Source organism: Diaphorina citri, unplaced genomic scaffold (genome assembly GCF_000475195.1).
Source record: "Diaphorina citri unplaced genomic scaffold, Diaci psyllid genome assembly version 1.1 scaffold275, whole genome shotgun sequence".
Classification (NCBI taxonomy): Eukaryota; Metazoa; Arthropoda; class Insecta; order Hemiptera; family Psyllidae; genus Diaphorina; species Diaphorina citri.
Window position 1 is genome coordinate 65,137 of NW_007377711.1, and position 11,908 is coordinate 77,044.

An 11,908-nucleotide genomic window follows, 5' to 3' on the forward strand; every position below is an offset into this window, starting at 1 on the left:
AGACGCTCTACCAACCAAGCTAACTAGGCTGGCAGAAATGTGTTTCTGACTTTCGAACATTTGTTTAGCATAATAAATTGTTTTCCAATAACCTTTGTGGCTGAGTGGGTATCACACTAGGCTCGCACGCCGGAGGTCGTAGGTTCGATTCCTGGTGGGGTCAAAGTTTTTTCGGCTCTGTGCATGAGGACAGAGCCGATAACCTTGTGAGGACAATTGAGTAGCTACTTTAATCAAGGAGCGACCAATGGTGGTATTACCAGTGTAAAAAGATTATTGAAATATGGAAATTGATTGCAAAGGAGGCACTTAGTAATGCTGTGATATACTCAAAAAGCTCTACTTTAGCACAAAGAATTCATGATTTGATTTGGGTTTTCAAGAATAATTTTTCCAAACTTCTTCATTTAGGGTATAACATGATGTTATACAAATAAATGGATAAAGTTTTTATGGAAAAAAAAAAAGTTCAAAGGTACTCGTATGTGTATTACGTCTTCATTTTCCCTTATTAATTCTAATTTGCTCATCAGGAAATTGTGCCCGAGATTCTCGAAAATCTCACTGATGAAGAACTGAAGAAAGAGGCAAAGAACGAGTCGAAAAATGATGCCATATCCGTTATCATCAAGTCTTGCAAGCTACTAGCGGCGCGAGTGCCTCATCAGGAAGATACGGTCAAACAGCTTGAGATATTTAGACTGAAAATTATACTAAGGTAAAGAAAAATTTAACAAAAAAGAGAACAGCTGGCTTTCTCCTATCCTGTCTTCCTTCTCTCTTCGCTTTCGGGACGATATGATCTTAGCAGTTACAGTTCCCTCTATCAAACCTCTTACAAGGCAGACGCTCTACCAACCAAGCTAACTAGGCTGGCAGAAATGTGTTTCTAACTTTCGAAAGGGCTGTCAGAGTAAAGGATTAAAACTATCCCAATTTATTGGTATTGTAAATTCTCACTCTCGTTTTGTTTTCAGACTGTTGCAAATTTCAACTTTCGGAAGAGCTGTCAGAGTAAAGGATTAAAACTATCCCAATTTATTGGTATTGTAAATTCTCACTCTCGTTTTGTTTTCAGACTGTTGCAAATTTCGTCGTTCAACGGTAAGATGAACGCTCTGAATGAAGTGAACAAGGTGATTGCAGGCGTGGCATACTATCCTCACAGACATCCAGAAGAAGAGTGGCTCACACCGGACCGTATGGCGGTAAGTGTCCTGGGTTCGATACCTACCAGGTCAGGAATTTTATAAAAGAAGAGGGAATATTAAAGAGGAAGAAGAGGGAAGAGGCGGAAGAAGGAAGAGAGGGGGGGGATTTAAAGCTATATTTCTATTAAAAATAGAGCCCACTAGAAAACCAAAGGTGTTATCTTGAAGCCATTTTACATGCGCATAATCCTAAGGTTTCTCATTAAGGAGCCCTCTTATCTTATCATGTGTTTATTTTCTCTCTATTTCTCATATCTTGTGTTATTTGGCTCTCTTTTCTCACAGAAATGGATCAAAGACAACAATGTTTTGGAGATTGTCCTGAGAGATTCACTCCATCAGCCCCAATATGTGGAGAAATGAGGAGCCCTCTTATCTTATCATGTGTTTATTTTCTCTCTATTTCTCAAATCTTGTGTTATTTGCTTTTCTCACAGAAATGGATCAAAGACAACAATGTTTTGGAGATTGTCCTGAGAGATTCACTCCATCAGCCCCAATATGTGGAGAAATTGGAGAAAATCCTGCGGTTTCTCATTAAGGAGAAAGCCCTGTCTCTGGGGGATTTGGACGCGGTGTGGGCTGCTCAGGCAGGAAAACATGACGCCATCGTGAAAAACGTACACGAGCTGCTGGCCAAGCTAGCGTGGGACTTTAGTCCGGTCCAGCTGGACCATTTGTTCGTCTGCTTCCAGGTACATATGATGATTTATTTTTTACATACTGATAGATTCTGACGTGACTTTGTGAAGATTCATCTTAAAAAGAAGAACACAACACAAGTAACTGGCAAAGGGTGTCCTGTTAAAGACAGCGACATTTTTGACATGTGAACGGCGAAAAACGGGTTTCTTACTCAAGATCTTGAGGTCTGTCCAAAGTTCAAACATAGTCGACCGGCCGTCGATCGACGAGGTGATCTATGTTGTCGAGGCAGTGTGGACAGTTCAGTCGATATCATTTGACGGCCGGTCGACTATGTGTGGACACCTTAACAGTTTCGTTTATTTCTCGTCCTCTTCAGGCCAGCTGGACTTCGGCGAATCGTAAACAGACAGAGAAGCTACTCGAGTTAATACGTCGACTGGCGGAGGATGACAAGGATGGAGTCATGGCGGACAAGGTAAGCAACGTCGGGAGTGGTGTCTACCATCCAGTTAATAGGTACCTTACACAATCATTAGTAATGTCATTATTTCCAAGTAATGATGAAAAATCAGAAAATCCAGAATTCCATCATTAGTAATGACATTACTAATGATCATGTAAGGTACCTATAGGATTTGAGAGAGGGTCTGTAACTTACTTACTTTCCGTGTCCGGTACAAGGTCACCATTTATATCAGTCGCTCCCAGAAGCGTGCGACTTGTACTGCAGGTTTGGTCTAATTGGTCACAGACAAGGAGGTAGCTATGTACCAAGGTCTTATCGTCCCGAAATCGAAGCGAGGAGGACAGGATAGGAGAAAGCCAGCCGTTCCGAGAACGAACCTTATCCATTGGGGATAAAATCCGCCCCGGGCGGGAATCGAACCCACGGCCTAGCGCTTACAAGGCAGACGCGTTACCATCAAATAATACGAGAGATGGGACCTTGCAAAGACTTCTGGAGGGACCTTTCAGTCCTGTTCGGGCAGGATAAACGAGGTACCTATTCTATATTCTATTTCATTTTGCCAGGTACTTAATCTATTCTGGAGTTTGGCACATTCAGATGATGTAATGACGGATATCATGGAGCAAGCCCTCGCCTCTCATCTCAAGATATTGGACTACAGCTGTTCACAGGTAACATATTACATACAATGTTGTTGTTTACAAAGGCACATTGGCCTTAAGTTCATTTTTCGACGCTCCTCCTAGTATTTTCCTACAATGGAACTGCCAGCTGGCATCCAAGGCTGTCTTTTTCTTTCTAGCCTTTACCTATTTAAATAGGATCGGCGTTTCTTGTCAGTCCCTTCCAGGCACATTCACAAAATCCTTCCACCTTTTCTTCGGCCTCCCGCGCCCTTTCTCTGAATTCTTTTCCCTATGTAGCTCTCATCTCTTCTTTCAACATAACCATACCACTGTCGTCTCCTCTCCTGGATCTTCCTTGACACTTCCGTTACTTTTATCCTATTAGATAGATAGATATAAGTATATTTGTATTTTTTTAAGAGGTTTGACAGAGGGAACTGTAACTGCTATGGTCTTATCGTCCCGAAATGGAAGGGAGAAGAAAGACAGGATAGGAGAAAGCTAGCCGTTCCGAGAACGAACATTATCCCATCAGGATAAAATTCGCCCCGGGCGGGAATCGAACCCGCGGCCTAGCGCTTACAAGCTCCCTCTTTCCTTTAGAATGAAATAGTTACATCTTGCTTAAACCTTCCTATAGAATTTTGGATGAAACTGAAAATACCTTCAATTACAGGAATCTTCTGCCATTAGATAATAGGAGGGAGCTAAGGATGTGGAAAAATGGTGTTTGTAGGTATAGGAATTCGAAAATACGTGCTGCACTTTCTAACTGACATGCCGCTTGAGAGATAAATTTCGGGACCTTTGCTATACCAATGTTGAACATGACTCCCTCTTATCCCAGCATAACATGTATAGTGCGGGGTGCAGGCTGTTACAAAATACTAAAATTCGCTCATTCAGTGTATAGGTAGTGCATGACATTTCGTTATTCAGTTTAGTATATTGTTTTTTTCGATACGTGTTTGAAGTTTGTGTCACGTCGGAGGACAAAAATGTTTCCGAAAATTTTCTTTCGTGGTAACACAAGGCCTGGAGTGTTCCTCCAGAATTTGAATGAGACTTTGTTTTGGCAGTTATTATTTTTTGTCAACAAAGTGTGTGGAAAATTACCTCGAATAAAATGCTCGAAAAGTGTGGTCCTGAAATCAGTACCTCCCCACCAGAGGGGAATAGAGTTACCTTGGATTGTGAAGGAATTACCTACATACGTACCTATGATCACTATGATGTATGTTGATAATAAATTATGTTGAATAGCAATAAACGTGCAGCACTGATAGGTAGGTTGTAGTCTAATTCCAATAGGTATACCTACATATTATGTACATGTATTGATGAATTTATTTTATTGATAAAATGTATAAAAATTCTTTTCAAGTTTACCGATACAGCATCGTGCAATCATTGCAATCAATCATCGTGCAATCAATCACAGCCTAGTTAGCTTAGTTGGTAGTGCGTCTGCCTTGTAAGCGCTAGGCCGCGGGTTCGATTCCCGCCCGGAGCAGATTTTATCCTGATGGGATAATGTTCGTTCTCGGAACGGCTGGCTTTCTCCTATCCTGTCTTCCTTCTCTCTTCGATTTCGGGACTGTATTAAAATTAAATTTTGTTACAATGGTTGGCAAATAAATGCTTAATTCTAAAAAAAATCTCATTTTATTTATTTATTTATTTATTTTTGATACAATTTAAACTTATCCTATTACTTATGACTTCATTCCTAATCCAATTGATAAATAATTTGTTTTTCTCTTCCTCAGGAGCGTGACAAGCAGAAAACCATCTGGCTACAAACCTGCATCGAAGAGTTCAAGTTATTTGTATAAGCTTAACTCACCTTAGTGGTGGTTGCCCCTACACATAAGCCTCAGAGTGGGCTTTTTATATATAGAGTTAAGCCATACATATCGACCGATCCTGCCCGCGGCGGATTTTATCCTGAAGGGATAATGTTCGTTCTCGGAACGGCTGGCTTTCTCCTATCCTGTCTTCCTTCTCTCTTCGATTTCGGGACGATAAGACCATAGCAGTCAGTTCCCTCTGTCAAACCTCTTAAAAAAAAAAAAAAAAAATCATTGGCAATTCTAACGAGCTACCTATGTATAACTTGAGTATAGGTAGGTAAGTAAGTAAGTAGGTAGATTGTGTGATGAGAAATGTTGCTTAATGAAACTTACACTCGAAATTGGAAAGCTGGGAATGCCCTTGTTCCCCTGACATGTACGAGAGAGTATAGCATGTCACCATTGCATGTCATAGAGATACAATCTACATTAATAGAGAAGAAAGGATATACCACAGAAAAAGAAAAATTTCGTTAGTCCTCTCTATGACTTTGAAACATCACCCAAGTAAGCGCAACTGATCTATTGGAAAGCTGGGAATCCCCTTGTTTCCCTGACATGTACGAGAGAGTATAGCATGTCACCATTGCATGTCATAGAGATACAATCTACATTAATAGAGAAGAAAGAACACATTAATGCGTTGCCTGCGAAGGAGCATTGCTCGGAACATTTGATGGTACGTCATCGCCTACGGGAGCGTATGCCGTGACGTCAAAGTTCACGATTTACCGGTATTTTTTAAATCGTAGAAGAAAAAGAAAAGATTCGTTGGTCCTCATTTTTCCTGCTCTATGACTTTGAAACATCACCCAAGTAAGCGCAACTGATCTATTGGAAAGCTGGGAATGCCCCCCTTGTTTCCCTGACATGTACGAGAGAGTATAGCATGTCACCATTGCATGTCATAGAGATACAATCTACATTAATAGAGAAGAAAGATGCCAGGACACTCCGTTTGAAATAGATCAGTATTCCATCTTCATTTTGAATTGGAAAGCAGGAGTAAGATTCTTTTGAATAAAGAACGTGGCGTAGGTTTCAAGTGGGTTTATTATTTCAGAAATGTATTGATATTCATGGTCGTAGGTAGTTCCTAAAGATGTACCATTGTACATATCCTTTCGTGTTCCACTAGTATCTCAGAATCTCAGTCTCATTTTTCCTGCTCTATGACTTTGAAACTTCATCCAAGTAAGCGCAACTGATCTATTGGAAAGCTGGGAATGCCCTTGTTTCCCTGACATGTACGAGAGAGTATAGCATGTCACCATTGCATGTCATAGAGATACAATCTACATTAATAGAGAAGAAAGGATATACCACCCTAAGCTCTCTGCCTTCTATCATGGGTCCGAAATCCTTATCAACCCAAACCTATTAATGTGACTTTGCCTTGGAAATCCTTCTCATATCTTTACCTTTTCTCCTCGTCTCTCTCTCCTCAATGTCTCTCTTTCTTTTCTCATCTTTCTCTCTTTCCCTCTCTTCTCCTTTCTCTTTTTATTTCTTTTATCTTTCTATCTCCTTCTTTCTCTCGCTGTTTCTCTTTCTCCCTCTCCTCTCTTCATTACTCTCTTTCTATTTCTGCCCCATTTATATCTCTCTCTTTCGCTCTCCCGCTTTTCTCTTTCTTTCTCTATCTGTCCTCTCCTTCTCTCTCTATCTCCCCTTCTCTCCTCAATGTCTCTCTTTCTTTTCTCATCTTTCTCTCTTTCCCTCTCTTCTCTTTTTATTTCTTTTATCTTTCTATCTCCTTCTTCCTCTCGCTGTTTCTCTTTCTCCCTCTCCTCTCTTCATTACTCTCTTTCTATTTCTGCCACATTTATATCTCTCTCTTTCGCTCTCCCGCTTTTCTCTTTCTTTCTCTATCTGTCCTCTCCTTCTCTCTCTATCTCCCCTTCCCTATCTTTCTGCCCCAGTCTACTCTCTTCCTCTCTTCTCCTTTCCTTTTTACCCCCATTTTCTTTTCTCTCTCTATCTATTGCCTTGAGTGTCGTTCTTGTTATTGAGTAGATAAAATTTAATATTTCAAACTTTCTGCCACATTTATATCTCTCTCTTTCGCTCTCCCGCTTTTCTCTTTCTTTCTCTATCTGTCCTCTCCTTCTCTCTCTATCTCCCCTTCCCTATCCTTTTCCAGTTTTCCCCTCCAAAGGTTTCTGTTTAATGTTGGAGAAGTTAGCAAAATCTCATCAATCTATCGGCTTATCAAAATCAATGTGACCAACAAAACAAAAAGTTACTAATGACCCGAATAGTCCCTACGTTTACTGGCCACAAACTGCCAAACTCCCATCCCTTATCTATTAGGATTAGGTACCTATCTATTAACTTTTGTTCAATAAAATATGTACCCTAGTTGTCTGGCTCTGCAATACTCTGCATATCATGGCAAATAAGACTGATCCCAGTCAGCAAAACGTACTATTTTTTGAACCACCCTGTATATATTTTGGTTTAGTAACTTTTGGATTGTTTGTTACTTAGTCTGGCACTTCAAGAACAAACAAAAATATTTGACGAATTGCTGACTTCTCACTGGTTCTCAGGTGACTCGGAACTGAAAACAGAAGTAGACTTTTGTTCAATTTTTCAAGAAAATTTATGGAAAATGTAAGCGAGCTAACTAGGCTGGCGTATATTTGTATTAAAATTAAATTTTGTTACAATGGTTGGCAAATAAAAGCTTAATTCTAAAAATATATATACAATATCAGAAAAAGCTGGTTATATATATACGAGTAAAAAACTTATCCTATTACTTATGACTTCATTTCTGATCCAAATTGATAAATAATTTGTTTTTCTCTTCCTCAGGAGCGTGACAAGCAGAAAACCATCTGGCTACAAACCTGCATCGAAGAGTTCAAGTCGAACCCCAAGTGGGTCGTCCCGGCCCTGCGCCAAATCAAAGACATTTGCTGTCTCTACGAACCTGGACAAAATCTGAACTCCCACGCCCCTCTTTCATCTCGCTCTCATTCGAGCAATAATCGCCAGTCCATCATCGATATCCTGATCAAAAATCACAGTCTGATCATGCTGATTACGAATAACCTGTGCTCGTATATGAACCAAGTCAGAGCGGACAAAATCTGAACTCCCACGCCCCTCCTTCATCTCGCTCTCATTCGAGCAATAATCGACAGTCCATCATCGATATCCTGATCAAAAATCACAGTCTGATCATGCTGATTACGAATAACCTGTGCTCGTATATGAACCAAGTCAGAGAGTTAGTGAGAGGTAAGACTTATCTATCAATATTTTCGACCTTTACTATGAATTTACTTCCTTTTTTTTTTGTTATTGGCAAAATTTTGCCTTCATTTATTTAAGAAATTAAATACAGCAAAGGGTACAGCAGAAAAATGAAGCAGATTAAGACTTATCTATCAATATTTTCGACCTTTACTATGAATTTACTTCCTTTTTTTTTTTGTTATTGGCAAAATTTTGCCTTCATTTATTTAAGAAATTAAATACAGCAAAGGGTACAGCAGAAAAATGAAGCAGATTGAGACTTATCTATCAATGTTTTTGACCTTTAGTATGAATTTACTTCCTTTTTTTTGTTATTGGCAAAATTTTGCTTTTCTTCATTTAAGAAATTAAATACAGCAAAGGGTACAGCAGAAAAATGAAGCAGATTGACGAAGGGAACTATAAAAACGGAGGTCTTATCGTCCCGAAATCGGAAAGAGGAGGACAGAATCCGAGAACAAGCCTTAGAATTTGTTTAGGATAAAGTTTGCTCCGGGAATCTACCCGCGACTGAGCGCTAACATTTCCATTAAGTTCCATTGGATTTGTATCTTAGGCTCAAAAGAAAGTTGGTGTAACGGATCCTTGGACTTTTTTGTAATCTTTTCCCGTTTGTTTTTTTCAGAAAACCCCGAGATAAATCCAGAACATTATTACCCAGACGGGCGTTACAATCACATCACACAGGTTCAGGAGAGACTTAGACTTTCGAAAGGGCTGTCAGATTAAAGGATTAAAAATTTAAGCTATTCCAATTTATTGGTATTGTAAATTCTCACTCTCGTTTTGTTTTCAGACTGTTGCAAATTTCGTCGTTCAACGGCAAGATGAACGCTCTGAACGAAGTGAACAAGGTGATTGCAGGCGTGGCATACTATCCTCACAGACATCCAGAAGAAGAGTGGCTCACACCGGACCGTATGGCGGTAAGTGTCCTGGGTTCGATACCTACCAGGTCAGGAATTTTATAAAAGAAGAGGGAATATTAAAGAGGAAGAAGAGGGAAGAGGCGGAAGAAGGAAGAGAGGGGGGGGATTTAAAGCTATATTTCTATTAAAAATAGAGCCCACTAGAAAACCAAAGGTGTTATCTTGAAGCCATTTTACATGCGCATGTTGGGATATTTTTACGAAGTCTATTTGATTTTTTTTAAAGAGATTTGATTGGGGGACTCTAACTGCCAAAGTATTATCGTTCCGAAAGCGAGGAGAGAAGGAAGACAGGATAGGAGAAAACCAGCCGTTCCGAGAACGAACCTTATCTGTTTAGGATAAAATCCGCTCCGGGCGGGAATGGAATCCGCGACCTAGCGCTTACTTACAAGGCAGACGCGCTACTCTCCAAGCTAACTGGACTGGCATTGGGATATTTTTCCGAACTCAATTCAATTCGGTAACTAGGGAGGGTTTTAAATCTCTGAAAGCCATCCTAGTTAGCGTGTAAGGTAGTGCGCTTGCCGCATGCTGACTCCAGATGAATTTAGGACAAAAGCAAAATCAAAGAAGTAGTGTGCTTGTCTTGTGAGCGTTAGATCGCGTGTTCGATTCCCTCTCTCTCTAAAAAAGAAAAAAAAAGGGGGGGAGAGTAAAAAAAAGATTCCCATCTAACTAATATTTCGTCCATTTCATTCCTCAGGTCAACTGACCGAGTCAGGCCTCAAGTGTTTCGAGAAGTTCTTCAAATCAGTCAACATTGGGGAAGGCAAACTGGTACTGAAAGTGAGTCAAAGAAGTAGTGTGCTTGTCTTGTGAGCGTTAGATCGCGTGTTCGATACCCTCTCTCTAAAAAAGAAAAAGGGGGGGGGGAGAGAGTAAAAAAAGATTCCATTCTAACTAATATTTCATCCCTTTCATTCCTCAGGTCAACTGACTGAGTCAGGCCTCAAGTGTTTCGAGAAGTTCTTCAAATCAGTCAACATTGGGGAAGGCAAACTGGTACTGAAAGTGAAGAAGAGATCCCTTCTATTGGACAATGCGGATCTGATAGGTGCAGAATATTTGTGGCGGGTAAGTGAGAGTTTCCTAATCTAGAGGGTGTGAGTTCGTGTGATACACTAGTCCTAGGAGCTGTCGACATAGTGTTATTATTATTTTATTTTGAAGATGTAGAAAATACCTCATTTATAGGTACTTCTATGATGAGACTGAAAAGTCCCTTTACCGCTGCGCCGTTCGTAGCAATAAAACAACTGACTCTTGTGGTCTGTGTCATAGCATGCCCATTCCGTATTATGTCCCTCATCAGATGAAATAGGAGTAATTTTTCGAGATTGGAATAAATTCAATCCGTTGAAATTATTCCAATCAAAAACGAGTGCATTTTTTTTTCTTAATGGTGGGATTCGAACCCGGAGGTACACAATAGGGTTGCCTGGAAGAGACTGACAAGAAACGCTGACCCTAATTAAATAGAAAAGGCCTGGAAGAAGAAGAAGAAGAAGATGTGGGATTCGAACCCGGGACCTTCTGCATGGCAAGCAATTTCTCATGGTCTGTATTTCCCCTCAGGTAATAACCAACGCAGGTGAGGACGACTGAAAAGTCCCTTTACCGCTGCGCCGTTGTTCGTAGCAATAAAACAACCGACTCTTGTGGTCTGTGTCATAGCATGCCCATTCCGTATTATGTCCCTCATCAGATGAAATTGGAGTAATTTCTCGAGATTGGAATAAATTCAACCCGTTGAAATTATTCCAATCAAAAAACGAGTGCATTTTTTTTTCTTAATGGTGGGATTCGAACCCGGAGGTACACAATAGGGCTGCCTGGAAGAGACTGACAAGAAACGCTGACCCTATTTAAATAGGAAAAGGCTAGGAAGAAGAAGAAGAGGTGGGATTCGAACTCGGGACCTTCTGCATTGCAAGCAATTTCTCATGGTCTGTATTTCCCCTCAGGTAATAACCAACGCAGGTGAGGATATCGCGTTCCGTGCCATAGACCTTCTGAAGGAGGTGTCCACACATCTGGGCCCCAAGCTACAATCCTCCCTCACTCAATTTCACAAGACGTTCATAGCTGAGTGTTTGGATAGACTGAGAGCTCACTATGATACGATAGGCGTGCTGACCAAACAGAATGTGGTGGGACCTGACGAACAACATATGATACATAATAGGTGAGTGAAAACCTTGATCACTCAGCTTGCACGCCGGAGGTCGCGGGTTCGATTTCCGGCGGAGTCGAAGTTTTTTGGCTCTGTGCTTGGAGTTCGGGGTGCACTCAGCATCTTGAAGACAATTGAGTAGCTACTTCAATCGAGGAACGACCGTTACTGGCGTAAAAAGATGAAAAATGGAAATTAGCAATGCTGTGATATCCACGAAAATTGTGAAAAGACTCGGCTTTACCATAAATAATTCATGATTTGATTATTATTATTATTATTATTATTATTATTATTATTATTATTATTATTATTATTATTATTTAGGTATTTATTACGCGTATGGTTTATTTTATTTATTCCTTTTTAATTGTTCCATCATTCATTTAATATCCCCCACGAAGTACTTTTATTTTTACAAAACATTGCAGTACAGGAAAAAATACATACAAGTATTAAAATTATAACAGGGTTTATACGCAACCTGGAAAAGTCATGGAATCTGAAAATCGGCCAAAAAGTCATGGAAAATCGTGAAAATTTAAAGAACACCTGGGAATGTCATGAAATTTGCCACCCAAAAAGTCATAGAAAATCGTGGAAATTTAAAGAACACCTGGGAATGTCATGAAATTTGCCACCCAGTCAAAAATGAAAAATATTCAAATTAAATAAGTATTTCCGAAAAACGAAATGACCTAATAGTCAACTCCGAGCATTTGAAAACAA

General features: G+C 40.0%; 1 protein-coding gene and 1 long non-coding RNA gene across 2 annotated transcripts; both read left to right on the plus strand.

Moving 5' to 3' along the window:
- Positions 1–247: 247 nt before the first annotated feature.
- Positions 248–7,909, plus strand: LOC113466467 (probable ubiquitin carboxyl-terminal hydrolase FAF-X). The gene is made up of 7 exons (XM_026821908.1): positions 248–253; positions 534–718; positions 1,079–1,208; positions 1,649–1,906; positions 2,236–2,334; positions 2,892–2,999; positions 7,628–7,909. The coding sequence occupies exons 1-7, from the start codon at positions 248–250 to the stop codon at positions 7,907–7,909; spliced, it is 1,068 nt and encodes a 355-aa protein (XP_026677709.1).
- A 2,028-nt stretch (positions 7,910–9,937) lies between these two features.
- LOC113466469 lies at positions 9,938–11,145 on the plus strand. The gene is made up of 2 exons (XR_003390855.1): positions 9,938–10,080; positions 10,971–11,145. It is a non-coding gene; the product is annotated as an uncharacterized LOC113466469 (long non-coding RNA).
- Positions 11,146–11,908: the final 763 nt, after the last annotated feature.